Source organism: Platalea leucorodia, assembly GCF_965183815.1.
Source record: "Platalea leucorodia genome assembly, chromosome: 12".
Lineage (NCBI taxonomy): Eukaryota > Metazoa > Chordata > Aves > Pelecaniformes > Threskiornithidae > Platalea > Platalea leucorodia.
Window position 1 is genome coordinate 8,466,956 of NC_138834.1, and position 27,203 is coordinate 8,494,158.

General features: G+C 57.4%; 1 protein-coding gene across 1 annotated transcript; it reads left to right on the top strand.

Moving 5' to 3' along the window:
- Nucleotides 1–4,780: 4,780 nt before the first annotated feature.
- On the top strand, nt 4,781–23,466 carry WSCD2 (WSC domain containing 2; the record flags this gene model as incomplete). The annotated part of the gene is made up of 8 exons (XM_082324689.1): nt 4,781–5,165; nt 12,850–12,964; nt 14,235–14,419; nt 15,458–15,579; nt 16,622–16,796; nt 17,775–17,939; nt 20,268–20,468; nt 23,114–23,466. The coding sequence occupies exons 1-8, from the start codon at nt 4,790–4,792 to the stop codon at nt 23,464–23,466; spliced, it is 1,692 nt and encodes a 563-aa protein (XP_082180815.1). The 5' UTR covers nt 4,781–4,789.
- Between the last annotated feature and the right edge of the window lie 3,737 nt (nt 23,467–27,203).

The following is a 27,203-nucleotide window of genomic DNA, read 5'->3' on the forward strand; positions in this document are numbered from 1 at the left end:
CCCAGGCAGCAATGCCAAGCTCCCACCTAGGGATGGAGGCTGAAAGGCTCGAGGGATGCCAGCACCAAGGGTGGCCAGTGCCCCTGGGTGTTCGTGCTGGTGTCACTGGTTGGTGCCATCACCCGCTGCCTGCGCCGGGGAGGCACGAGGGTGTGAGGCTGCAGGAGCTGCTCTGTGGTGGCAGCAGTCACCCGTTGCTGGCACCCTGTGGAGCCGAGGGTGGGGATGGAGGCACACGGGGCTTTCTGAGAAGGCATGTGGTCCCCACACCAAAGTGGGTGGCTTTTGGGTGACAGCAGGTCCAAGCAGCATGCCGTGCACTGTGTCCTTGGCCGCCATGCACTGGGTCCTGCACACCGCCGCATTTCCAGGTCTCAGCAGAAGCATTTCAGGGAGAAGTTGTGCTGTGCACCCAAGGGTGCTCAGCAGGGTGCAGGACCATGCTTCCCCCCATGCCGGGGCTGCCCTGAGGTGCGAGACCGAGGTTAGCGCCGGTGCCGCAGCCCTCCGGCAGGACAAGGGCCCCTGGGCACGTCGCCCTGGTGTGGTCATTAGACTCCATCCCATCACTCTGTATTTTAAAGCCCTATTCTTTCCCTGTCCCTCTGATAAGCAATGCTAATGATGTGATGAAATTGGATAGTTCGGTCGCCTTTTCCTCCTAATGGAACTCTTGTGTTCGTTAATTTGCTGTTTTTAATGGGCTGATTGTTCTCCTGTGCTGAGGGAACCACGTGAGCCCTTCAGTGTGTTTTGCCGTGGTCAGATGTGAGGTGGTGCTTGAAGGCAACTGAACCTTGGTGCTCAATAATTGCAGAGTAATTTGGAGACAAGACCCAAATGTATAATTTATCGGCGCTTCATTCATCCTGGTCACGAGCGGTCTCAGAGATGCTCACGCCACTTGGCGGAGCCCCCTCGGGACCTGTGCCCACTTTCCCGCACGCTGGCTCTGTTTGGCAGGGGGGAAGATAAACCTTGCAAATTAATGAGGATTTCCTCGGCCCTGCAGCAAGTAATTGCAGAGCCCCAAACCCGCGGGACAGAGCTCGCCTGCTTTCTGCTGGCCTCGGTACTGCTGCCACTGCAGAGGGAGGTGGGCCAGGTGCGGAGCGATGCTCAATCGGGCATCCCGCTGCTGGGACGAGGATTTCGGCTCTTGGCAGGAGTGTGGTGATGGAGGTAGGCGAGAAGCCAGTCCCCGCCCCGTCCCCTCCATCCCGGCTGGACCCGCTGCCTGCTTGTAACAGTGCAAAGTGCCTGGAAAATGTCCCCACTGGGCTCTGCTGTGCTTTGGCTCCAGGTGCCGGGGGGTCCGGAGCAACAGGGAGGGATGCTCCAGCCCCGGCGCTGCTGGCAGGGGGGAACTTCCCAGCCACACAACTCCCTGGGACTGGAGCCGTTCCCTGGGACCCGAGCAGAGCCCCGCTGACAGTCGCAGCTGGGAGCAGCTGGGCACAGTGGGTAATAACTAAGTGAGAACTGGGCAATAAATCTCCTCTGCACCCTGGCTGTCCCAGCGCCAAGGCGACAGACGTGGCTCCCGGCCTGCAGTGGTTTTCCTGACAGCCTTTGTACCTGGCTGCCCGCAGCCGCTGACGAAAGCCCAGTCTTACAACGCTGCCTGCTGCACTGCACTGGCTGGTTAATGTCCCTTGCACTGGCTGGTTAATGTCCCTGTTAGCTTCGTTAGTTTGGCTGGTAAAGTGTGTTACTACTGTCCTCTAGCCACGCCGCAGGCTGGGCTGGCACCAGCAAACCCCTGGCAAGAGCTGCCCCGCTGCCCACGGGAGGCAGAGCCTGGACAGGCAGTGCGGGGCGCAGGCAGCGGAGGGGTGGGATACAACCCCTGGGGGATACTCGCCGTTGCAGTGTGGGACGGAGACCCATGGAGTCCAGCCGAGGTGGCTGGTCCTTCCATCCCAACGCTGCTGCACTGGCGGCGTGGATCCATCCTGGCAACATGGGGAGGGCTGCTGGGGTGCAAGGAGCAGCGTCGTGAGGTGCTGCCAGCATCCCCCATCCCGGATGGCCACCAGCAGGGTGGGGCCCCCCCAATCAGCTCCCCGATGTCCCAAGCCTCTGCCAACATGGAGAGCATCAGTGCCAGCTCTATTTGCCGCACTCGCTGTTTGTAAACCGTAGCCAGCAAGGGAGCCATAAGCCGAGCACATTATCTCCTCCAGACAATTAGCAGAAGTATTAATGGAATATATGCAAATGTGCAGTAATTGACCTGCGACTCCACAGTTCATGATGGAGAAGGATGAGCTCCAGATGGCTTAATGATAGTAATTTAAGCCCCTTCTTTATATGCCGTGCTTCCTTGCCGTAGCCCGGTAGGACCAAGCCCGGGGGGGAGGAGGGTGGGCGGCAGCGGGGATGCTGGGGACTGAGAACAGCCCCGGGGCCATCCCGTTTGCACCCCAGCAGTGTCCCGAACCGCCCCATATTCAGCGCCCATATAAAGCCCCGGGAAGGTGGGTTGAAGCACAAAGCAGCAGCTCACGTGGGAAGGGAAGATGTGGGTTCCCACGAAGCAGCCCTTCCCCACTGGCCGCTGGCCAGGGAGCGTGGGAGAGCGGCCAAGCACCGATGGGTCCATGGGACTGCTGGGCTGGGGGATCCTCACGCACCACGGCAGGGGCCAGACCACCCGCCCTGGCTGCGCCAGGGTGCTGCCTGCGCCTTCCTCCCGCCACAGAGGTGCCTGCAGATGCAAAAGCCTGAATAGCAAGCAATCTCCTTGCTTGGCTGCTACTCCGAGTTTACTCAGCCTTTGCTCAGGCCACGTTGGCCCCGAGCATGGCTGGGGAGGGGATGGTTTGGGGGAGCCTGAGGGACTCGCACCCCACCACCAATCCACCCCGCGCAGCCTGCCCAGTCCTGAGCGCCACAAAAGTTCACCCGGCAGAGCCAGAGGTATTTGAATAACCACTCTGGGAACCCAAATTAAAATATTTATGTATAATTCATGCCATATGTTCCACCAATATTTTTTATTTAATCAACTGAAGACAGATGGCAGGAACATAGAGGCCATTAAACTAATGGCACTTTGTCTTTCCATTTATTTTCGTCTCCTTTCCTAAAATAAGACAGGTCCATGACAGGCAGCACACCCCGGGCACGAGGCCGTCCCTGCCACTGCCAATGTGCTGGCAGGGTGCGGTGGCAGTGGCATTTCCCACCGTGAAGGTGGATCTACTGTGCAACGTGGCGTGGCTTTGTCCCGGGCAGGGCTGGAGCGAATCCTCCATAGCTCAGGGGTTTGGAGGAGAGAGATCCCCCCGAGGGAAAAGCCCCTGGCGGGGCTGGAGAGGACTGTACCTTCCCCAGGCTCGGCTGCCCTCCCCGTGCTGAGAGCTGCCAGGGATGGTCCCAGGTAGCCCCGGCCATGGCATTCCCAGGGCAGCACCATGTCGATCCCGGCTGGCAGGGTGCAAACGGGGATGGTCAGCCCTTCGATCCTGGCTGGAGAATAGACGATGCCCTGGGCTCGATGTTTGCAAAAGCCTCACTGGGAGTACGATGGGCTGAAACGCAGCCATGGGGGTACGTGGGAGAGCCACGCTGGGGATGACGTGGGGACATCATGCTGCCGTGGGGCCTCCCAGCCCTGTGGGGTGCCCGGGTGCCGGAGCAGCCGCTTGCAGCAGCCTCCTGCCCCGCTGCCCAGCCGGCTCCCGGGGCAGGTGCTCGCTTGCCGGGGGCTTTGCTTGGGGCTGGCCACTGCGTAGAGGCGTTCAGATGGAGGGGTGAAATCCATGTGGACGAGTGTGTGTGCATGAGCGTGCATGCACGAATGCGTGGATGCGTGCGTGCATGTGTGCATGCACAGCTCATCCTCTTGGGGGTGAAATCAGAAATCCTCCGCATGTCCCAGAGCCATCCTGTAGCACCTCTGCTGCACGACAAGGCAGAGCCGTGTGGGCTCTGGAGTTGGGACTCATCCCCGCATCCCTGTTCCTAACCCCGGGCTGCTGGCAGCCAGCATTGCTCCCACTGCACAGACTCCTGCCTGTCCCACATCCTTGTGCTGGGAGGGAGGTTGAACTGCCCCTCTGCGGGGCTGAAAGGCGAAGGAGAGCCCGGGCATCCTTCCTCACCCCGCGGGGGGACGGGGACTGCGGTCCTTCCCACGTCCTGGGATGCTTTCCTAAGTGTGCCTTTCTCTTTGACTTGCAGGTGGAGATTTCTTGCCCTGGGAGTGAGACGAATGGGGCTTCATTAGACAAAGGGTCCCAGTCAGCATTTCAGGCCCCAAGAGGCGTCCAGGGACTTTTCATTCTTTGTCTGAAAGGGCGATGGTGCCATTTCCATTAGAGAGATGCTTGCGAGAGCCAGTGCCACCGAGCGGAAAGGCGAGCAAGAAGAGCTGTGTCAGCTGATCGGCTTTCAAATCACCTTCAAACCCTCGATTTCCTTAACATGATCCCTCCATCAGCCGAGTCTCCGGGGCACGGCCAGGGGGCTTTGCCGGGAGGAAAATAAACTGGGGACGGCGGTGACAGCCAGCGCTGGAGAAACCCCCTGTGCACGGTGGGGGAGCCTCAGAATCCACCCCCGCTGCCTTCCCCAGCCCTCCCGGACTTTTTAGGGTCAGGCAATTGCTTTGCACGGCTTCACCCTGCAGCCCCCGCTGCGATATCGGGGCACCCGTCTGCTCCCCTGGTACACCCCGGGAGCCACCTCCAGCCCGGGTGGGGCAGAACCCCCTTGGAGCACCCCTGGAGCCAGAGAGCAGCTCCCCCGCGGCGCCTGCTGCCGGGGAAGGGATGAAGACGCTATGGCCAAATTATTGGTAAAATTCCAGCGGTATTTTCGGCGAAAACCCGTGCGTTTCTTCACGCTGCTGGCTCTCTACCTGGCAGCTGGCAGCCTGGTTTTCCTGCACTCGGGCTTCTCTGGGGAGCCCACGGTGACGGGGAGCCAGCGCAGCCCCGGGGCCGGCGAGGGACCGGGGCTGCCCTACCTGGGGGTGATGCAGCTGAGCCGCGGCTTTAAGGCGGCGGTGACAATGCCGGAGGGGGGACGGCGGCACGGACCCTGGTTCAAAAGCACCTCCAAGGAACTAGCGGAGAGGGGCAAAGCTGGAGACTATGGCAGCGCCCGGAGCCGGGCACCCAGGGGCAGGAGCGGCCGTGAGAAGGAGGAGGACAGAGGTAAGGGCTGGGGACACACGTGTTGGGGTGGGGGTCCCTCCTCTTCGCCTCTCCCGGGGAAAGCCTCATGCGCCTCGTGTGTGGTCTCTGAGCTGGTTTGGTCGTGCACCCCTACCAGGAACAAATTTCTGACCACGCACCCCCAGTAAACCTGCATTTATTTGTTTATAAACCATATGCATGTGCTACTCGAGCAGTAAGGTTTTCTTCCTGCACCCCAACGGACTGCCGTGCACATCCCCTGGGGCGCAGCACCCCGCTTTGGAGACCACTGGTCCAGAGGATCCTCCCAGAAAGATTTTCTGCTCCCTCCTTCCCCAAGTGCCAATAATCCACTTTCACTTTTCCATTTGCACTCTTTCCCACTTGTGCATCATCAAGCTCCGAGTCACACCTTGCTGGGACAGGCGCTTTTGGGGGTGCCAGCTGGGGAGAAGCTGCACCCCATCTTCATCCCATCCTTTGGCTGTGCCATGGGCCAAATTCAGTTTTAATTCTGTTGGCCCTAATGAACACTAAAACCAGATTTGTGGCCTGTTGTTTGCATTGCTGGGGTGTTCAGGCAGGGCTGACTGCAGTTGCCTTGCAGACACTGAAGTGCAGGCAGGCACAGGTGCAGGCAGGGCTGGGGGTTTGGCCTTTCAGGCCAGGAGATCCCTGCCTGGCTGCTGCCTGGGGCGCGTGGGGTATTGTCGAGTGGGACTGTTATTAATGAACAAGGATAAGCGAATGTAGTAGTTCTCATTGATTTTTAAAATGTCATCTATTTATCCTGAAGGCAGCTGTACGCAGACAGAGTTGCACGCTCGCTCTGAATTTGGGTGGCTGAGAGCTGCCCATCAGGGCTTTTGCATCCCAGTGGTTATTCAGCTCATCACCTCCCTCACTGGCACCCACAAGCACCCAGTGCCAGCAAACCTCACCCAAACCCACCCCGCGTCCCCTCTCTGCCGGCTCTGCAGCCCCCCTGGCGAAGGAGCATCTCGCACCTTCAGCTGCTGTGAAAGCCATTATGATTTCTTGTCGTTAATAAAGTGGGCTGGCGAGAAGGAGCAATCCAGCTTATTGCGCGAGCACTGCACAGCTGTGGCAGCGGCGTGCTGGATGCCTCAGCATTCAGGGCAGGAGCTGCAGCATTGGCCGGTCGAGGAAACTCAGAAGGGGATTGGGAGCGGGAACTGCTGGAGAGGTATTGGGATGCTGCTGGGCTCTTCTCTGCCTGTTGCTGCTCACTCACCTCTCCTGAGCCCCAGGGTGGGCGAAATCTCTGGTGGGGGACTGCAACTGGGGAGCCCTGGTGCCCGTGGAGGCTGCTTTGTGTGAGCAAGCCTGTGCCCCAAAGCCGGGCTTGCTCAGGAGCTGTCCCGTGGGCCTTGACACATGCAATTCCCCGGGCATCCTGGGCTGGGAGCCGCAGCTCCCCGGACTCTTGATGGAGCAGGGGATGTGAGGCTCGGAGGGAAGCAGGAACCCCCAACCCTGTGGCAAATTGGGGATTTCACAGGGGTCACCATGCTGAGCCAGGCTTGGTCCCCCCGACCCAGGCTGCTCCCGGGGCACAGGGGCTCCTCCTTGGCCACCAGCCCCACAGCAGGTCTGTGCTCATGTTCGCTCCGGGCAAGATGCGTGGTCCAGGCTTGGAAGCAGGAGGAAAAATGGCTTGTGGTGCTTAAGGGACTTTCTCATGCTAAAATGAGATGAAAGGGGGTTTCCCTGTCGTGCCCCCGTGCAGAGGGGTCTCCGGGAGTGTTTCTGAGGCGCGTGTGGCCGCGTTGCTCCATTAATGTGAATTGACATTTAGCAAATCCTCACCAGATTGTTCGCGAGCCCAAGCTGTCAGTCACCGTAAAAACCCCAAGCAGCGCTCCTGTCCCCGGCCATATGCAACGCGTCCACCGTGATTAACCTCTGCTGGCGCTGCCGCCTCCCCGTGCCGGGCCACGGCGGGGGCTGCGAGGGATGGGGAAGGGATGCTGGGCTCGGGCATCACTGGCTTTAGCTGCTCGTAGGTGGTCTAGGAATATCATCTTTCCACTTTTTAATCTCGTGTGGGAAGGCTTGGTGTGGGCAGCGGTTAATGGGAGCCAGCGCAGACCTGGCAGCTGGAGGGGATGCGGTGCCACCGCACGAGCATCTTGGCAGCTCCCGAGCAGGATGGTGCGGAGAAATTCTCCAGCTTGAGAAATCCCCCGAGCCCGGCTGACGGGGCTGACGGAGCCTCAGGGGATGGGTGCTGAGCACCCGCCTTGCTCCCCTGCTCCTCTCCAAAGTGCCCGCTGCTTCCCCAGGCCGTCTGGCAGGAGCAGGCAGATTTTAACAGCAGTAATTAAGCAGGGGACAGCTTAACAAGGCGGCTGTGGAGGCTCTGCAACGTGAAATCGTTCCAGAGGGAATACTGCTCCTAAAATCAGCTCTAGTTTAGCGAGCACGATGTGTGGCTCTGGCTTGCCAGGGCGATGTGCCTCCCTCCTCTTCCTCCTCTTCCTCCTCCTCCCTCTCCCGGCTGCGGTGGTGGAGTCCCAGGGTCAGGCCAAGGCGCGGGTCAAGGGCAGCCCTGACTGCAAGGGAACAGCTTCAGCTTGTCTGCATCCCCATGCGAAGGCGCATCTCATGCCTCAAATCTGGGGACATTTTTGGACGGTGAAGCGGGGGGAGGAAGCACTGGCCCCAGCCTGGCAATGCCTGGCATCACTTCTTCTCTGCCACATCCATCTCTGGTCCTTTGCTGGATGTCTCCAGCCATTCCCAGCTGGGGCTGGGCTTCCCCATGACACACGAGCAAGCAATGCCATGAGGAAGGGGGACCAGCCGCCCCAGGCACGCAGCCGAAGACATCCCTATATCTTCCGATGGCGGCGCAGTTGTCCCAGGGGTGGTCAGCATGGGCCACCCTTCCTGAAGCTGCTGCCACCAATATCCACCTGCTCTTTCCTATGCTCACATGGAGCATTTCCCTTCTCACATGCCAGGCTTGTACTGATACAGCCGGGGTGAGCCCCCGGCCCATTGCCGGCGAGCCGTCGGTGCTCTGCGGGGCAGACGGCTGCAGAGGGAGCGTCGTGGGGCTCGGAGGGCTCAGTGCCCCACAAGAGGCTTTTGATCAACCAGCTGGAAAATCAAGGGCAGATCTTTGTTTCAAGCATCACCCTGCAGCACAGCCCTGTGAAAACACTTCTGTGTTTTCTGCCTTTAGCTTGCTAAATGGTGGCGGTGGGTGCCGGGAGAGTCCGGCAAGGGGCTGGGGCTGCTCGAGCAGAGAGAGAGGATGGACAGAGGTGTTGCCCCCAGACAGACAGGAGGTGGGTCCCAATGGCACCGCTCTGGAGAGCATGGCTGGGGGATTTGCTGGGATGCTCCCCAGAGGGGGTCATTAGTGACCCGAAGTGACTGCTGCCAGGGCAGGGAGCAGCCCTGAGCGCAGCCCGTGGGTCGGGGCGGCGTTGCGGGGGCACGACTCGCTTCCTCGCACAAGCGAGGTCACCAGCTGGCCCCGAGGACGGGCGCATCGCCCAGGGAGTCCCTGCCTGCACCCTGTGCCCACACCCGACGGGGACCTTTACTAAAGTCCAGGTAGACAACATCCACGGCCTTTCCCTCGTCCACTAAGCGGGGCCACCTTGTCATAGAGGGAGATCAGGTTAGCCAAGCAGGACCTGCCTTTCATAAACCCACGCTGACTGGACCCTCTCACCTGGTTGTCCTGTACATGCTGCATGATGGCACTCAGGATGATCTGCTCCATAACCTTCCCCGGCACCAAGGTCAGGCTGACAGGCCTGTAGTCCTCCGGATCCTCCTTATGGCCCTTCTTGTAGATGGGAGTCACATTTGCTAACCTCCAGTCAAGTGGGACCTCCCCGGTTGGCCAGGACTGCTGATAGATGATGGAAAGTGGCTTGGTGAGCACCTCCGCCAGCTCCCTCGGTATCCTTGGGTGTATCCCATCTGGCTCCATGGACTTGTGTGTGTCTACGTGGTGTAGCAGGTCGCTGACCATTTCCCCTTGGATTATGGGGGCTTCATTCTGCTCCCCATCCCTGTCCTCCAGCTCAGGGGGCTGGGTACCCGGAGAACAACTGGTCTGACTATTAAAGACTGAGGCAAAGAAGGCATGAAGTACCTCAGCCTTTTCGTTGTCCTCTGTCACTATATTTCCCCCCGCATCCATAAAGGACAGAGATTCTCCTTAGCCCTCCTTTTGTTGCTAATGTATTTATAGAAACATTTTTTATTGTCTTTTACAGCAGTAGCCAGATTAAGTTCCAGTTGGGCTTTGGCCCTTCTAATTTTCTCCCTGCATAAACTCATGACATCCTTGTACTCCTCCTGAGTTGCCTGCCCCTTCTTCCACAGGTTGTAAACTCTTTTTTTTCCCCTGAGTTCCAGCCAAAGCTCTCCATTCAGCCAGGCTGGTCTTCTCCACCGGCTCGTCTTTTCGCACACGGGGAATACCTGCTCCTGCACCTGTAAGATTTCCTTCTTGAAAAATGTCCAGCCTTCCTGGGCTCCTTTGCCCTTCAGGACTGCCTCCCAAGGGACTCTGTCAACCAGGCTCCTGAATAGGCCAAAGTCTGCCCTCCAGGAGTCCAAGGTAGCAGTTCTGCTGACCCCCCTCCTTACTTCTCCAAGAATCAAAAACTCTATCATTTCATGATCGCTATGCCCAAGACGGCCTCCGACCGTCACATCACCCACCAGGCCTTCTCTGTTCACAAACAAGAGGTCCAGCGGGCGCCTTCCCCAGCCGGCTCCCTCACCAGCTGTGTCAGGCAGTTATCTTCCACACACTCCAGGAACCTCCTGGACTGTTTCCTCTCCGCTGTATTGCATTTCCAGCAGACATCTGGTAAGTTGAAGTCCCCCCATGAGAACAAGGGCTAGCGATCATGAGACTTCTCCCAGCTGCTTATAGAATACTTGTCTGCCTCTTCACGCTGGTTGGGTGGTCTATAACAGACTCCCACCATGATATCTGCCTTGTTGGCCTTCCCCCTGATTCTTACCCGTAAACACTCAAGCCTATCATCACCATCGTTAAACTCTAGGCAATCAAAACACTCCCTAACGTACAGGGCTACCCCACCGACTCTCCTTCCTTGCCCATCCCTTCTGAAGAGTTTATAGCCGTCCATTGCAGCACTCCAGTTGTGCGCGTCATCCCACCATGTTTCCGTGATGGCAACCATGTCATAGTTCTCCTGCTGCACAGTGGCTTCCAGCCCCTCCTGTTTGTTGCCCATTGCCCGTGCATGGGTGTAGATGCACTTCAGTTCGGCTGTTGATCCCACCGCCTTTTAGTGGGCAGAAACCCTAATTCTTATGTGACCATTCTCAGGCGCTTCTGTGGTTTCTAACGCATCCGTAACCCTTGCGTCTTTGCTGCTGCAAAGTTTCCGACGTGCTCCGAAATTCCTCCCGGCCCCGTGAGAGCTGCGTGCTGGGGCAGGTCCCCCTCTTGCTGCTCAGCACCCTCCTGCAGGCTGTGCCTAACCCGACCACGTGCCTTTCAGCATCTCTCGCTGCTCACTCCTTCACTTATTGTCCTCATATCTCCCTAATTATTCCAGTTGCCTTCCTAATAAGTTGCAGCACGCATATGTCAAGAGCAATGGATTGAAGGTAATGCACATCAGTCACCGGCTCTGTGCAAATGACTGGAGTAATCCTGCACCGGTTAGATCTGTCACGATCAAAATGAGCTGACCTGCCGAAACCTGCTCAGTGCTGCGGAAATGCCACGTTATGCTGAGAGTAATTGGGAGCAATGAGTTATGACTCTTTGGTGGTTAAAGTTATCAGGCACATTTCTCTCAATCTTTCTCCTCCACCTTCCTCCAGGCTGGCTTGGGGAAGCTGGTTTCCAGCACTGGTGGGGTCTGCGCCATGCGGGGTGGTGGGGAGAGTGGGGATCGGTGTGTGGGGCACACCATTGATGGGGTGTACATGTGGCGTTGGTTCAAGGACCCCCCCAACAGATGCAAAATGCAAGCGGGAGGTGAGAAGTATTATCCCATAGTGTGCTTTGGTATTGGAGTGGCACATGTGGAGATGCTCTGCTATTAGAAGGATAATTTGGTTTGTGATGGAGACATGGAGATGGAAGGAGAGACACAGGGTGGTAATCATGTACAGGAAGATGCACCTTGCTTGCCTAGAGCTGTGGCTTCACTCTTGACCAGAGCAGGGGAGCCCTCACCTCTGCTCCTGCCCAGTCCTGTGCTGCTGGGTATCCCGGTGCTTTCCCAAAGTCCCTCGGCCAGGGTTCTGGGGCCAGAGCCCTGGGCGGCACAGCTGGTGGGGGGGTTTGGTGCTGTGAAAAACAACTCCTTGGCTTGGGATCCAGTGGCCCTGAAGGGACAGGAGCCTCTCCTTTTATGTCCCCACGTTGGGACTCTGCAGCAGCGCTCAAAGCCAGAGGCCAGTGGCCACCTCATGGGCTCCAGGATTTCTCCAGAACAGGGTTGCCCCGTGTCAATGTCCTGCAGAAGATGCCCTGAGAGCGGAGCAGATACTTCAGGATAATGAAAAGTGTAAGATTGCCATTATATTCATCAAGGATGCGTACCTGAAACAGGGAGCGAGGTGACCCAGACTGGTTTAGGATTCCAAGCCAGCTCTGCCATTGCCCCTGGGCCGGTAAGACCTGGCCAGTGGTGCCCAGGGCTGCCCTCCCCTCTCCCTGGGGCACCCACACTGGGTGGCCGGCCTGCACATCCTCTGCCAGAACACATTAATGGACACCTCGTTAGCTGATTACTGGATGGTTAATCCCACCGGCTCCCCAAATCCCCATCCTCCTCAGGTAGCAGTGGCAGCATGGATGCTGAGCATCCCTGCACCAGTGCCGCATCCCTGTGTCGGCAGCAATACATCTTCCCCACAGCAAATGCTCAGGTGGGAGCAGGAGTGGGGCACTAACGAGGGCACTAATGAGGGCACCTAACGAGGAGACTGAGTGGGGACACGGCGGGCGCTGGCGGCGCAGGGCTGCCCGGGGATGGCTCGTGGTCCAGCTCGCCCCTAATGAGAGCCCACAGCCGACACAGAGCATTGCAACAGGCACGCAGGCAGGGAGATGGCTGTTTGTTTTCAGATTATTGGGAAAGGCTACATTTGCCAAATAAATGATTTCATCGTAACTATTTATTCAGTTCTATTCCCTGTCTACCAGCATCTTCATTTGCTCTCAGCACAGGCATCAGACTTTACTTTGCCAAGTGTTAGCACTGGGCAAATATCCTTCGCATCAATGTCTGGGGCTGGGGAAAATGAGCTGCTGGCTGAAGAAAATTTGTTTTAAACCGTATTTCTCCATTCTGCCCACCCCTGTGTTGCTGGCAGGGGAGAATGAAGGGGATGGGTTATTTTACCACATAGCTCATCTCTTTTTGGAGTCGCCTTGCTCCGTTTTGAGGCCGGTGGGAAGGAAGAGGACGGAGAGGAGAAGCCTTGGTGCAGAGCCACAGCATCCTTTCTATCCATAGTGGGTGTTTCTGGGCTTTACCTGCCTTTCCTTGCAGGGTTTGCAGGGGCATGTTGTACCCAGAGCACGTGTTTCTCAAGTACACGAACAGGGCACGTTGCTGCCCATCCTTATTTAGGGGAAAATCAAAAGAGGAGGGTGGGAATTGGGGGGCTCAGCCCTGGCTGGTTCTTACCCCCCTCTCCTCTACCCTTCCCCCAGCAAGATACATCGGCTGCTACGTGGACAACACTCGCCGGCGAACGCTGCGCGGCGTGTCCTTCTTTGACTACAAGAAGATGACAGTCTTCCGTTGCCAGGACAACTGTGCCGAACGGTAGGGTGGGAGACGGGCACCGCGTCTTCATCAATTCCCACACACCGCCAGTGTTTCTCTGCTGTCACAGTTCCCTGCCCTGGCTGCTCCTCTCCCCTTCCTCCCGCCTTCCTTCTTTTTTCTTTAGATTTATGTCTCTGATTTTTTTTTAAATTCTCTGGTGTTTTCCAGGACCCCAGTTTCCTCCCCTGGAAAAAGGTCGGGGGGGATGATGGGCTCCATCCTCGTACGAGGCAGGGGGGTGTAAGGACTCCAGTTGGGATGGCCTTGAGCACTTCCATCCACCCAGGGGTGGCCCCACCAAAACGCTGTCCCCCACCAAAACGCTGTCCCCCACCAAAACACCCTCCCCAGACCTTCCCAGCTGTCAAAGCGTGTCCGTGAGCAGCGGGGGAGACACATGGATCCCTCGCTGCAGAAGTTTTCTCCTTTCCCCAGCGTTACACAAAGGATGTGCACTAAACATGGCCTGTGCTGGTGGGGCAGCTGGCATTGCAGGCAGTTTGCTGCCTTCAAACTCCGCAGAGTTGAAGCCCATCTGTGCAGCATCGTGCGGCACCTGGGGACATCGCTGCAAAGGGCCGTTGCCGATCCCTGGGGCAGTGGCACATCCCCTGCATCGGCTTCATCCACCTCAGCAGGATGCTCGCTGTGACGGATGCGTGTCGTGAGCCGAGCTGACTGCTGCGGTGCATCCTCGGTGGTGCTGACGCAAGGCTGCTCCACGCCAGAGCCCCCTGCAGCACTGGCAGCCCCACGGTGGGACTTGCCAGTCCAGCACTGCCCCTCTCCAGCGGGTTTCCAGCTCTGCTGGCACTTGGCAAGCGCTCGTCTGTGCTGCAGTCCTCCCCCTTTCGAATCCAACCTGTATCGAGCAGCACAGCTCTCCCGCTTTAAAGCCCAGCAAAGTCCCCATCACTTATTCCTGCTCTGCCACCACCCGTTACATCCTCCCTGTCTGTAAGAAATGTCGCTGTCTCCTGCTTTATGATCTCTGTGGCCCATGGAACCCTTTCCCATAGAATAGAATAGAATAGAATAGAATAGAATAGAATAGAATTGAATTGAATTGAATTGAATTGAATTGAATTGAAGTTTCAGTTGTAGGGGACCCACAATGATCATCTAGTACAACGATGCATCCTTGGGATGCAGTGCTCCTTCCAGCGCTGGGTGTGAGCTGGCTGCAGCAGGGATGCTCCTGCAAAACCCCGTGGAGCCGGGGGGATGCCCGGGGACGTGCTGAGCCCCCCCGTCTCCCTCTCCCCAGGGGCTACCTCTACGCAGGGCTGGAATTCGGCGCCGAGTGCTACTGCGGGCACAAGGTCCAGGCATCGAACGCCAGCGAGTCCGAGTGCAATATGGAGTGCAAGGGAGAGAGGAGCAACACCTGCGGCGGGGTCAACCGCCTCTCCATCTACCGCCTGGAGCTGGCCCAGGAGTCTGCTAGGAGATGTAAGTCAGCGGCACTGATGCGGCTTCCGGCTTGGCCCCGAAATGGGGGAACCTCTCGTGGTGCCGGCGGGGGTGAGCCCCAGCGTCCCCATGCTGCGTAAGCTGGGTCACAGCTCGGGAGAGGTGGTTTGAAAGCGGTTCAGGCCTGCGGCTGGGGTAGTTTTGCTCCTGTGAACCGTAGGGATCCCCCTGCAGGGATGGCTGCTGGCCAGGAGAGCTGGGTAGAACAGGGAGCCCCAAGGATCTCACCAGGAATTCAGGACATTCTGGGGGACTTTGGTTGAAGACCTCTTTCCTGATGGCCAAACAGGACCATCATTGTATTCAACGTGTGCTGCCGGTGGAGCTGGCTGCGGGATGAAGGATGCGCGGGAGCTCCAGAGAGAGCCAAGGGTACTCCCCATCAGAAGTGCTTGTTTGGCTCCCAATTAGGCAGCACTATAATTACCCACGTTTGCTGCTTTTCTTTCATCATCCCCAAGCAATGGGAAAGAGGGTGGCAGCGTTCAGAGCTCCCATCACCAGGCACCTGGTGGAGTAGCAGCCCCAGAGAGGGCCGAGGGTGCCTGGGTATGTGCAGCGGTGGGCGGGGACCCGGGATGGGACCCCTCGGGGCACCGATGCTGGGAGGGGGGGAACCAGGCTAAAGCCAGCCCTGCTCTCCTTGCTGGCTCCATCCCTCCCACAGCCTGGGATCACCAAGCTGATAAAAATAGGGAGGAAAAAAATAAACCTGACTTTGCTGCCAGGGCTTTTGCTCTGATTTTGCATCATAAGCAGCCGGGCGAGCTTGTTAGCAAACTTAGCTTCACAGCTGGAGGGTGATGAGAGCTGGAGAAAAGCAGCCGCTGTGCCGATGGGTGGCTGGAGAGGAGCGGTGGGGGACAGGGATGGGGCTGCTGGGTCACACAGAGGCTCTTGCTCCCAACCCTGGGGCATGCAGGGTGGCAGTGGCAATTGGTTTTGGGGTGCAGCCCCTACTCCTTGTGGCCAGGCCAGCATCGCTTTCAGTGCTGCTGTGGCCTCTCTCCCTCACAGACGGCAGCGCAATATTTCGGGGGTGCTTCCGCCAGCCGGACAACGTCTCCATCGCCCTGCCCATCAGCCAGCTCATGCTGAACATGTCGGTGGACAAGTGCGTGGACTTCTGCACCGAGAAGGTACTGAGGGGCCAGGAGGGGTGCAGGTCAAAAGCTTAATCATCTAAATCTTCATCATCAGTAAAGGTCACACTGGGTAAATTTTAATCCAATTTATTATAATAATTATGTGTATCCAAACTACAAATGATCATATTGATTGTCTGTGTCTCTGCCGTGGGGAGGGACTGGACCGCAGCTCCCTGCAGGGGCAGCACCCGCTGCCTGCCCTGCCTGCTCCCCGTGGCTTTGCCCCCTGCAGCAGGCAGCAGCCGCCCCGGGGGGGTCTGGGCAGGAGCATCGCGGGGTCCTGCTCTGGTCCAGGGATGCTGCGGTGTAGTTTGCTCCTGGGGCACGATGCCTATAGGCAGGCAGGGGAAAGGCTGGCGGTGGGCATTGCTGGAATATTTATTAATTAAAATTAGGTAAATTATCAGGCAGAGGAAGAGAAAGGCCTGCAGGTGGGGACAGTCCTGTCCTCCCTTTGCGGCCTCCCCGGCAGAGGACAGTGAGGAATAAACCATCACACCACAAGCGGCTGCTCCGTTGCTGGCTCCACTTTTTCATCACTGCCCAGAGAGCTGGGGCCAGGAGGTGTGAATAACCGGAGCCCCTCAATTAACCCGGTGCCACCACAGCCTGGCACTAAATTACCTGTCAGCCACTGAATGGGCCTCGTAACTCTGGGCTTGCAAACGCCGGCGAGGCTGCCGCAGGGCCATCCGTGGGCTCTTAGTAACCTCGGTGCGGGTGGCAAACTCACAAATGACGTGCCATGGCTCTGCCGGGAGCACCAGCACCCAGTGCATTGCTGCCTGTGCCAGCAGGCAGCTCGGCTGTGCCATGGGAAAGTCGGGGCTTGGGTGTTTTTGGGTGTCTGCAATGAGGTGCTTGTGTGACTCGCTCGAGGGGTGCTGCAGCCAGCTGGAAGGATGCTGCAAACCGCCCCGTGCTGCACAGGGGGACCGGGGTGGCGAGGATGGGTGCGGGGGGCAGAGGAACGGTCTGCTGTGGGGGACGGGGACGGTGCTGCTGGCTGCCCTCCCTCCACCTGTCCCTGCAGGAGTACCCACTGTCAGCCCTGGCTGGGACCACCTGCCGCTGCGGCTTCCCCACCACGCTCTTCACCCTGCACGAGCGCGAGGACGAGCAGCTCTGCGCCCAGAAATGCGCCGGCGAGGAGTTCGAGAGCTGCGGCACCACCGAATACCTCCTCGTCTACCAGACCCAAGTGCAAGGTGAGCTGGCACCAGGCTCGCCCTGCCTGCTGCCAGGCAGGGGGACAGGCAGGGACCACTCCAGCAGAGGTGCCATCACCGGTTTCCCAACCCCTTCCCGGGGATGCCGGCAGAAAGTGAGCGTGAGCTTTCAGCATCTATTTGGCTTTCATTAAAAATTACCATTTATTTTAATTTCCTGGGAAATCAATCCTCCCCTGAACAAACAGCTTTAATTACTGCCTGACTCAGCTGCAGGGGAGAGCAGTTTGCCATCTGCCTCCAGCAGGATCCCTCCTTGCCAGCGCTTGTCCCTCCTTGTCACCAGCAGTGCCAGCGAGCTGGAGTTTTGCTAGCCGGGGGGGACAGACTCCCGGGAAAAATATGGGGGAAAAAAGCTGTGACCAGGGAGACAGTCCCTGGGAGGCTGCACAGAGAGGGCTCCTGTCCCCCACCGCCCTGCAGGTCCCAGTGGTGGGGCCGATGGGGACAGGGGAGCACAGGGTGAGGGGAAACCTGTTACTGGCAGAGCAGGGTGGGGAATGGGCTGAATGGAGCAAGTGATGTCTCAAATTCAGGTGGTTTTGCTTCAGAGCAGCTCAGTCTCGACATGACCCCTGCTTCGGTGTTTGAGGCCGTGCTGGAAATGCTTGTGCATTCGTTGGTACAAAAAGCAGGAGGATTGCTTGGCAAATGCACCCTTGTTACTCACTCTTCCCTAATCACGCAGGCAGCAAGCAGCCGGGGATGGCAGAGCACCTCCTGCCCTCTTCTTAGGACTTTTTGGGGTGTTTTGGACTCTTTGGAGTGTTCAGGACTCTTTGGGGTGTCCCTACGTGCTTTAGGCAGGGCACCTTTCCCTATAGCAGCCACCTCCTCACGCCCTGCCCCAGCATCTTCCCGGGAGGCAGCAGCGTGCCGTAAGGAAGCGGGATATCTGTAGGAAAAGCACGTTACCGTGCCGCAGCCCTGACGTGCCTTGGCCGGTTCTCGCTGCAGACAACCGCTGCATGGACAGGAGGTTTCTCCCCACCCATGCCAAGCAGCTGGTGGCCCTGGCCAGCTTCCCCGGCGCCGGCAACACCTGGGCACGCCACCTGATTGAGCTGGCCACCGGCTTCTACACTGGCAGCTACTACTTCGACGGGTCTCTCTACAACAAAGGTGAGGGGGAGGGTCACTGCTGAGGGTGCACCGGTCCCGCCTGAGCTGGGAGAAGCTCCTGGTGCCATCCCTTGGGTCTGCAGGAAGGGGAGGGCTGAGCTGGGTACCACCGATGCTGCTCCGTGGGATGCTTTGTGCTGGATGTGTCCTGGTTCAAAGGGTATCAGAGGGACCTGACGTCACATGTGCCCTGCCCGTAACCTCGCCGTGCTGCCCACTAACCTTGGCCAGGACTGATTTGGGGCAGAACTGGGGTTTGTCCATCACGCTGGTGGTTTTTAACCTGCCATAGGGGTTGAAACTTTCTAGAGGAGGAATTGGAGCAGCTCTGACCCTGGCAAACAAGGCAATTCCTGCATTTTTTGCCCCAAGAAAAGGCTTATGTGGTTTTGTGATCAGATTTCCCCAGGAGCTGGTGTTTGCAGGCTTGGCACTCTTGTCCTGGGATGCATGAAGTGAGAAGCAAACAAAAGTCACGGCTGCACAGTGAGAGGGGCTCATGCAGCCTTCCAGCTTCAGGATCTGGGAGCGGGTGATGCTGGTGGCACCAGTATCCTGGAGGAGAAATGTCCCCACGTGGCTCCCGAGTAGCTGCAGATAAAAATAGCGACATGTCAGGGCACCCAGGGAACACCGACACCCAAATTAATGAATATTCACAGTGTAAAAAAGCACCGATGAGCTCATGGCAGGGGGATGGAGGAGGGAGCTGATCTCATTTGCCTGTTCTCCTCAGGCTGAAGGATTTGGTGGAGATTCATCTTCCCGTCCTGGGTGACACAGATATTTGCCCAGTAAATATTTAAGGGAGGAGGGATGCTGTCATTCCCAGGGCAAAGCAGCAGCGCTGTGCCCACCGTATCAGTGCCAGGGCCGATTGCATGTGGGCTTTGAGGACCCCAAACTAAGCAGCGAGGATAAGTTTCAAGCCGAAAAAAGCTTGAGGCAGGCATGAAGCTTTTTCAGGCAGAGGTCAGCTCCTCCCAATAACCCACTATATTGCAAGGGGGAGAGAAAAGACCAGTTCCCCCATTCATTTTATAGCCATTTACAGTAGTTTTATTTGTAGACCTTGAAGTTTTCTCATGCTTTTCCTTCTCCTTTTGTGGCTCTGAGAGGAAATCCTTCTTCCTTCCTTGGCTGTGGTGGAGCTGGGATCTGTAGCTGGGGTACCCACGTAGCTGATGGGGTCTGTACCCCGGGTACCCGTACAGCTGGCCAAGGTCTGCACCCACAGTACCCCCTAAAGCCCCGCTTGCCCAACACTGCAGGCAGGAATGCACATTTCTTCAAGATTTGCCAAATTCAGCCTTTCAGAGATGGAGATGCTCTGCACTGAGTGAGGGAGCCTGGACTATACCAGCCCCCAGTGCTGGCACCCACCCGGGGTGCAGCCGGCATCGCGCATCCCACGGACAGGAGCATCACCACGCAAAAGCCTTGGCGAGGTTTTGCTCATCCGACCTAGTGCAGGTTTCATCTTTATTCTAGGCTGAGTGCGTCGGAGGGCCTGGAGGTATCCAGGCAACTGGCAGATTAGCCATCACGTCCCTGCGTTGCATGGCATGGCTGCTGAAAGCAAATTACACATCTATAATTGATGTAATACAGCTACTTACAGCTTATCTCCCCCCTCAGCTCTGCTCCGCCACCAACACACTGTTCCCGGGTAGTTAGGGTTGTGCTTTGCAGGGGCCAGGGGTGCAAAGGGGCTGGGAGCGATGCCAGGCTCAGCTCCGATACTCCGTGCAGGGGACATGGGGGATGGTGGTCCCCTCTCTGGACTCCCCATGGCATCACTGCAGCCCCTGGCCTCATCTGCAGCCCCATGAGCATGGGGTTTTTTACCCTTCTTAATTTATTGGGAGGGTTTAAATGCTGTGACCAGGGAGATTATAGCTATAAAAATATGGTTTTGAGCCCGCCAATATGAGCACAAGGTACATTAATGCAGTATGCAGTTATTTAATGCCAATGTGTTTGCCCTGGAGGAAAGCTGCGCTGTGCAATATCAGGCTGTTGCAGACCATCTTACTGAGAAGAGCTGAGCACGGCTGGGGAGGAGGCAGCCCTGCTCAGTCCCCGTGCCCGCTACCCACCCTCTTGTACATGAATTTTACATCATGGCTTGACTCATAACTCAGGCAAATAAATTATTTCCGTCTGGGAGAGGGATGCAAATTCTACTTCAAGCCTCAACTGCTTTTATCCAACTGTCTTTTGCAACCTGATATCCCCCTGTCGTTCCCTTTCCCCAGCTCACTTTTATTATTTTATTAATATCGTCACCGGCTGCTTCTCAGGCGCCCGCTTGCTCTGTCCCGGCAGGGTTCAAGGGCGAGAGGGACCACTGGCGAAGCGGGAGGACGATTTGCATCAAAACCCACGAGAGCGGCCAGAAGGAGATTGAATCCTTCGATTCGGCCATCCTGCTCATCCGAAACCCCTACAAGGCTCTGATGGCGGAGTTCAACCGCAAATATGGGGGGCACATCGGCTTCGCGGCTCACGCCCACTGGAAGGGCAAAGGTAGGCTGGTGGGCTTGGCTGCCTCTGCTCCGCTCCCACGGGACCCAGGTGGGCGAGCTCCAGCCCGACTGCTGGAGCTATAAAACTGTTGGTAAAGCCCAGCAGAGCCCGAGTCTGGTCCCCATGGGGGAAGCCAGGGCTGTGCCACCCCTTTGGGGTCGCCATGTCCATCTCCTGGCATGACTTGCAGCATCGCCTAGCATGGCTGAGGGCTCCCGCGTGGGTGGGATGGGATGGGACGGGATGGGGAAGCGGAGATGCTCAGCTGTTCGATGCTGCATTGGGTCACAAGGGCAGCAGCAGAGAGGTGGCAGTGCCCGGGGACACGAGTCCGACAGCAGCCTGGTGCCAGCGGGGAGGGAATGGGTCGGGTGGGCAGGAGCCCAAGGACCCAAACTCTGCCCCTTCTTCAGAGAAGCTCTTTGAGGCCAAAGGCAGCTGGCCTGAACACTTGGCTGGGCAGGTGGAGGGCAAGGAGAGGTTAAAAAAAATCACAGGATCCATCAGACATCTCCATCCATCACCTGGTGGGCGCATGCGTTGGTATGGGGCTGCAGCATCTCCATGCTGCCACCGATGCCGGGTCCCAGCAGGACCACCCTGCCCAGGGCGGCTGTCAGGAGGGGATGAGCCAGCCCTGGCATGGGCAGCTCCATGGGGCAGCGCCACTCCGGCTCTGCCTTCCCAGTGCGATCTCACACGTGCCTGAGTTTCTAATTAGCAGGAGGAAGGAGGGCTCCTCCAAGCCCTGGTTATCTGTCCTTCCCCAAGGCAGAGGCACAGGGGAGCGGACCCAGCTGATGCACAGGGCAGTGCCTGCAAAATCCCCGGCTGGGGGAAGCCCCCTGCCCCTTTGCCGCGCTCTCCCTCTCGCTGGTGGCAGCCGCCAGCCCGTCCCTATGGACAAGGCGGTGGCAGGGTGTTATTTCTGTGCGCCCAGCTGCTCCGGAGACACTACCTTTCCCGTGCACAGGCATATTGTGGAGGCTTGTTAATTATAGCAATTTACAAATTGCTGTTGTGGAATTGACTTCATTGGAAAGAGTTAAAATATTTAGCTTGATTGAACATCTGCTACCCTTAATTCAGAGTTTATTTAAGGGGAGCTTTTGCTGTTGTTGCTGTTATGTGCCTGGATTTCGTTATCGCCATGTGCTTGCAGCGCCGGAGACGGCCCATCCCCACTCTCCCCACTGCCCTGTCCCATATAACCAGGGGAGAGAAATGTCCCACTGCTTCCTTGGTGGCTTTTCTCCCTGGGCAGGTCCCTGGGCTGGCATCGCCCCTGCCGTGCTGGGGTCTGAGCCTCTTGCTAGATTTTATTCCCATCTGCTGCATCCCAAAGGACAACTGCAAATTGCAGATACAGCCGGGAGGGGGAATGCAGGACGATCCCCTCACTGGAGCCCCAGCACCATGGGAACCTTCCTGAGTTTTTCCAGTCCCAGCCCCCCCCCCGATGGCTGTCCCATGCCTCGTGCCCCCGAAGGGAGGGGGGGCCAGGCAGAGGGGACCCTTCCCTCTACCCCAGCACAGTCCGATTTGGATGCGCATCAAAATACAGCACCAAATTCTTGCCAGAGGATGTATGGTGTAATTAGCTGATGGGTTAATTATCAGGTTAATTAACCATTGGAACGACTTGTCTGGAAAGATGGAGATTTTCCATTGCTTGAGGACTTTAATTGGGCCGGGAGCATTGCTGAGAGCTGTGGTGCGGCACCAGGGAGGGGCTGGAGACCCCCGTTTCGCTGGCCCCGTGTGGGGGCTCAGCCCGTGGAGGGCCCTGGCCATGGAGCCCGGGGGTCCCTGCGGGACCATCAGCACCCACCCTGCCCTCCCACCAGTGCGAGAAGCGAGTGCTCGACGAGGATAGTTCGTTTGTGCCAGGTTTGCAATTAGCGCTCGGGTGTGTGGTTAAATAAATCATCCAGAGGACCAAAAAAGAAGTGATTAAATGTGAGTAATTAAGACGGGGCGTGGGGCTCCCATCCCCAGCCCTCCCTGCAGAAACCCCCTTGCTCCCTGCAGCCCGGCTTTTCAAACTGTTTCATTCTCCTAGGAACTAATTTTGGGGCAATTTTGGAAAAAAGCTGTGCCCTCTCCCCAGCCTCGCCCACGGCTGCCGGTGCTGGGGGAGGATTTTCCTTCCCTCACCCCATTCTGAGCCCTGCCTGGAGGCCGCGGGCGCTGTGAAACCCCCCTTTGGTTCCGTGACATTAATTTTACGATATCCCTGGAGCAGTTCCAAAGCAAAGTTTTATGTGATATGATTACACAAGGTGAATTGTCCTGTATCTGTTTAATGAAACAGATACTGTGTTTAATGATTCTTTGGGGAATTAAATACAGTTAAGCTATTAATCAGGCATTGGTTTCTGGGGGAGGACAAGAGGAAGAGGCAGATACCCAGAGCTTTTATGCATCATGAGGCAGATGTATACAGCACTGCCAGGAGAGTTGTGGCTTATTATTGATGTTTCATTATCCCTTTTATCACCTGATTTTTATGGGAGGATCAATTAGCGAGAAGGATAATTGAAAGATTTCATCAGGGAGCGCAGGTGGTGGCCCTGGGATGGGGGATGCAGGGGACATGGGGGACAGGGGGGACACCCACTAACCGTGTCCTCTGCTCCTTCCAGAGTGGCCGGAGTTCGTGGCAAACTACGCACCGTGGTGGGCGACCCACACCCTCGACTGGCTGCGTTACGGCAAGAAGGTGCTGGTGGTGCACTTTGAGGACCTGAAGCGGGACCTTTTTGTCCAGCTGCAGCGGATGGTGGGGCTGCTGGGCATCACCGCCTGCGAGGACAGGCTGCTCTGCGTCGAGGGACAGAAGGACGGCAACTTTAAGCGATCTGGCTTGAGAAAATTGGAGTATGACCCATACACCCCCGAGATGAGGAAGATGATCAGCGGCTACATCAAAACAGTGGACACGGCTCTGAAACTCCGAAATCTGTCGGGAGTCCCGGATGACTACTACCCGAGATGATGGTGACGGTGGCAGGGGGACCTGACCCTGTGTGGCGAGGAAAGGCTCGGTCTCCCTGGCCTCTGCCTACTTCCACCCAGTGGGTGGCTTTTCTTTTAATTCTCCATCTGCTGCTATTAGCTGTTAATCAACTCCCTGCATGAGCAACGAACGGTCCCCAGCCATTGCTGAGCTTGCTGGCCGATGCGGACCCAGGCATGGTGGCACTGCCGAGGGGACGCACGGTGCCTTCCCTGCCGCAGGGTTCCTGCTCTGTCCTGCTCCCATTTCGGCTGCCGCTGCCCTCCTTGGCAATACAGCGGGATATTTGTGCCTGTCCCTCTGGGCTGGCTGGCGGGGATGCTGTGTTGCTTGTGCCGTGCCTGATGCACCTCCCGGCACCAGCACGCTGCCGCGGTGCCACAGGAGATGAGCTCCCCTGGGGCGGGTATCCCCAAACTCCCCTTGCTCCTGGGCCAACCCTGGAAGGCTGCTGCCCATCCCTGGATGGAGCCCATCGGCCTTCCCAAAGGAGGAAAGACCAGGGGGGTTGGCACCGCATGGGCGATGCTCCCGTGGATCCCGGATGGAGGTTATGGAGAGCGGGAGGGCTGCGCCGGGGAGAGCAGTGCCACCGAACGAGGTGGCCACATCCCCCCAGCACACCCTCCCTTGGCTCTGCAGGGACCCTCCCTGAGACTGGAGGCAGGGGGGTCCCTGGGGCAAGGCTGGCGTCCCCAGCTGCATCAGCGGGCAACGTTGCCGCTCCATCCATGCAGTCACTGCTCCAGCCCCGGCCCCAGGGGGGCCCATGATCCCCACCCAGGGGGCCGCAGCGGCCCCACCCATGGGCTGCGGGTGGGCAGGCGTGTGGGTGATGCTCGAGAGGGGGATGTTGGCCCCAGACAGAAGAGCTTGCAGGACCCACGAGCACATCCGTGCCTCATTTTGAAAGCTCACGTACCAGAAGAGCCCCTCAGAAGCAGTTTAGGGGGCCGCAAACAGGAGCCGTGCTGCAGCCACACTGCATCAAGCCCACACAGCAGCGGTGAGCAAAACCTGGGGCTGAGCTTTTTGGTGTCCCTCTGGCCGAATCCTGCCCACGTCCCTGCTACGGGACCCTTGCCCTGCCCGCACCCTCGCCCGCTGCCTGCTGACGAGCAAGCGAAACCAAAGGATCTCTGTGCGCATCAGGAAGATGCCATTCGCCAGCCTGGCTTTGTGCAGAGCTGCATGCGGTCCCCGGCCGTCCCCCACCCTGCGCCGCCCTCCCAGCCCGTCCCCAGCCTGGCTTTGCCACAAACGAGCTCCCTCCCCCCCTTCCAACCTGCAAGTCCCCTTTGGATGTAGGTGCAAAAGCCATATATTGTACGCAGCCTTTTCTAGAGTTAGGTATTTAACGATTGGCTTTTAACTCTTGATCTTGATAGAAATACATGCACAGGTCGAAATCTAGAGACACCGTTCAATCTATATTCAAAGAGAGAGAAGAAAATTCCATGGAGAAAAAGGAGAATTTAAATAAAATATATTTTTCTAACATGCGTACGGAGCAGACAGGGGCAGTGATGCCAGGGCTGGGAGGTTCCCAGTCCCCATTTCTTTGCACGCAGAGTCTCTGTGGGGCTGCTGGGAGCCAGCGGTGGGCGAATGTGTTTATAGGGAGCAGCTGCCCTGTTTTTAACTCTTCCCTTGACAAATGGCTGGAGGTTTACCAGGAGAGTGGGTGAGCCCCATCCCAGCAGCGGGAATTGAGCTGACCCCACGCTCCTTCGCTCGTGGCGGCCCCAGGGCTGCCTACCTCGGTCAGAACAAATCCTCAGGTCAATCCAGCTATTAAAGGAGAGTTTTTGTTGCTATTCTGCCTTCCCGTGTGTTTGTGGGGCCACCTGAGCACCCCGGCACCCCCCACTCATCCCAGACCAGGGGCTGGATGTCCCCCAGGACGTGGGAATGACTGGCAGACGGCTCCTCTCCCCCCGCCTTTAATTACATTAACGTTATTCCTGCATCTAAACCACTGACAATGCAACCAAAGTGGCTCCTTCTTGGAAGTTTTATTAGCTTTGTAGTGTCCTTAAAGACAGGTTTATTCGGGTGCGTGGTGGGAGCTGGGAGATTTACTGCAGGCTTTATTCCCGTTGCCTCCCGTCCTTCCTCGGCTCCGGAGCAAGAGCAGGCTCGGTGCAATTTATTCCTTTTCTGTTGGCAGATCGCCCTCTTATCTAGAGTTGGTGAAATCCCTTTTTTTTATAGCGTTGGGTTTGCAGCGATCGAGACGCATGCTGGGTGTGATTTGTTCTGACAGACATCCTCTGCAGAAGGGACAGCATTCCCTTCCGCCCCTCGGAAGTAAATTAAACCCCAAAAGCCAATTAATCTCCAAGATAAAACAATTAAGAGACAACATTGCATGCAGCCGCCGTGCTCTGGGTCCCGGGCTGCAGCTTGCAAGGTGGAAGGGGAGGCGTGGGGAGGGGGGCTGCCCCCAGCACCGGGACCCCCAGCGTGGGGGGACCCCCATCCACACAGCTCGGGGGGCATCGCCGCCTCCACCAAACCCCTTCAGAGCTGGTAGCAAAAGGACGGAGGAGGCTCCCTGAGCACCAGCAGTATCAGCTTACCTTTTCTTTTTTTTCCCCTGTGGCTTTAAGGATCACTGAAGCTTAATGCCTTTATTTCACGGCAAATACTTTTTTTTTTTTTTTTTTTTGCAATGAAGTGGAGCAATTGGAAGTCATTACCTCCCCGTAAGCGTGTGCGGCACATCTGGCTGCACACACACACACACATACACACACACAAGCAGCCCTGGCTTACGAGGGTCCGTGCCTTCGCCTCCGTCCCGGCTAATGCAGGAGCAGCATTCACCTTCCTGCCAGTGGCTGCTCACCCCACACACACAGCTGAGCTGCGAGCAGAAGCTGGAATTTTATGTTTTATTTTATTTTATTTTTATTTATTTATTAAATGCCAGGCTATTTTTTTACCACATGGGACTGGCATGCAATAATAAAATTTATATTACCCCAGGAAAGAGAAGCCAGTCATCCTTTCTGCATCATTTTCATGTGCAAAGCTCTTGACATGTAATAGCCGCCCTGCTCGGCTGCCTCCGTAATGCCATTAGCCTGGCTCGTTGGAGAGCACTGAAATGTGCAGGCAGGGTAGGCAACGCTCAGCATTTCCACGATGATTTTTAAAACCAGTGAATCTTTCCGCTTGACTCAGCCTCAGCGAGGCCCGAGGATCCCTGGGTGGGAGCAGCCGCCTCGCATGGTGCTGGTGTGGGGCTGGGGGCTGCCAGGGGGGTGACCCTGACCACCCTTCCCAGCTTCCTGCATTAAAAATCATCTTTTTTCACCAGTATCTCACCCCCAGGAGTGTTTTCCTGCCTCCCCGGTCCTGCGCTGGCAGAGGCTGCAGCATCCTCGCTCCCGGGCTGGATGGGTTTCTCAGCTGTTGCCCTAGCAACGGCGTCTGCACCAAAATTCCCTGCATTTCCCCCAGTTCCATATGGGCTTTGCACCCAGCAGGCCAGTCCCTGCAATGGAGGAGATGATGCTGGAGGAGATGATGCCCGAGAGCGGATCAGGATGGAGCTCCCTTCCCCAGCCAAGGCAGCGGATGCCCCTTTGGGGTGAATTCAGGGGGTTCTGGGCAATGACCCCAGCGATGCAAATGATGCTGGGGGCCTCAGAGCAGGGCGGAGGGAAGGGGCTCCCCTTCCTCCCTAATTAAATCACACACAAAATTCA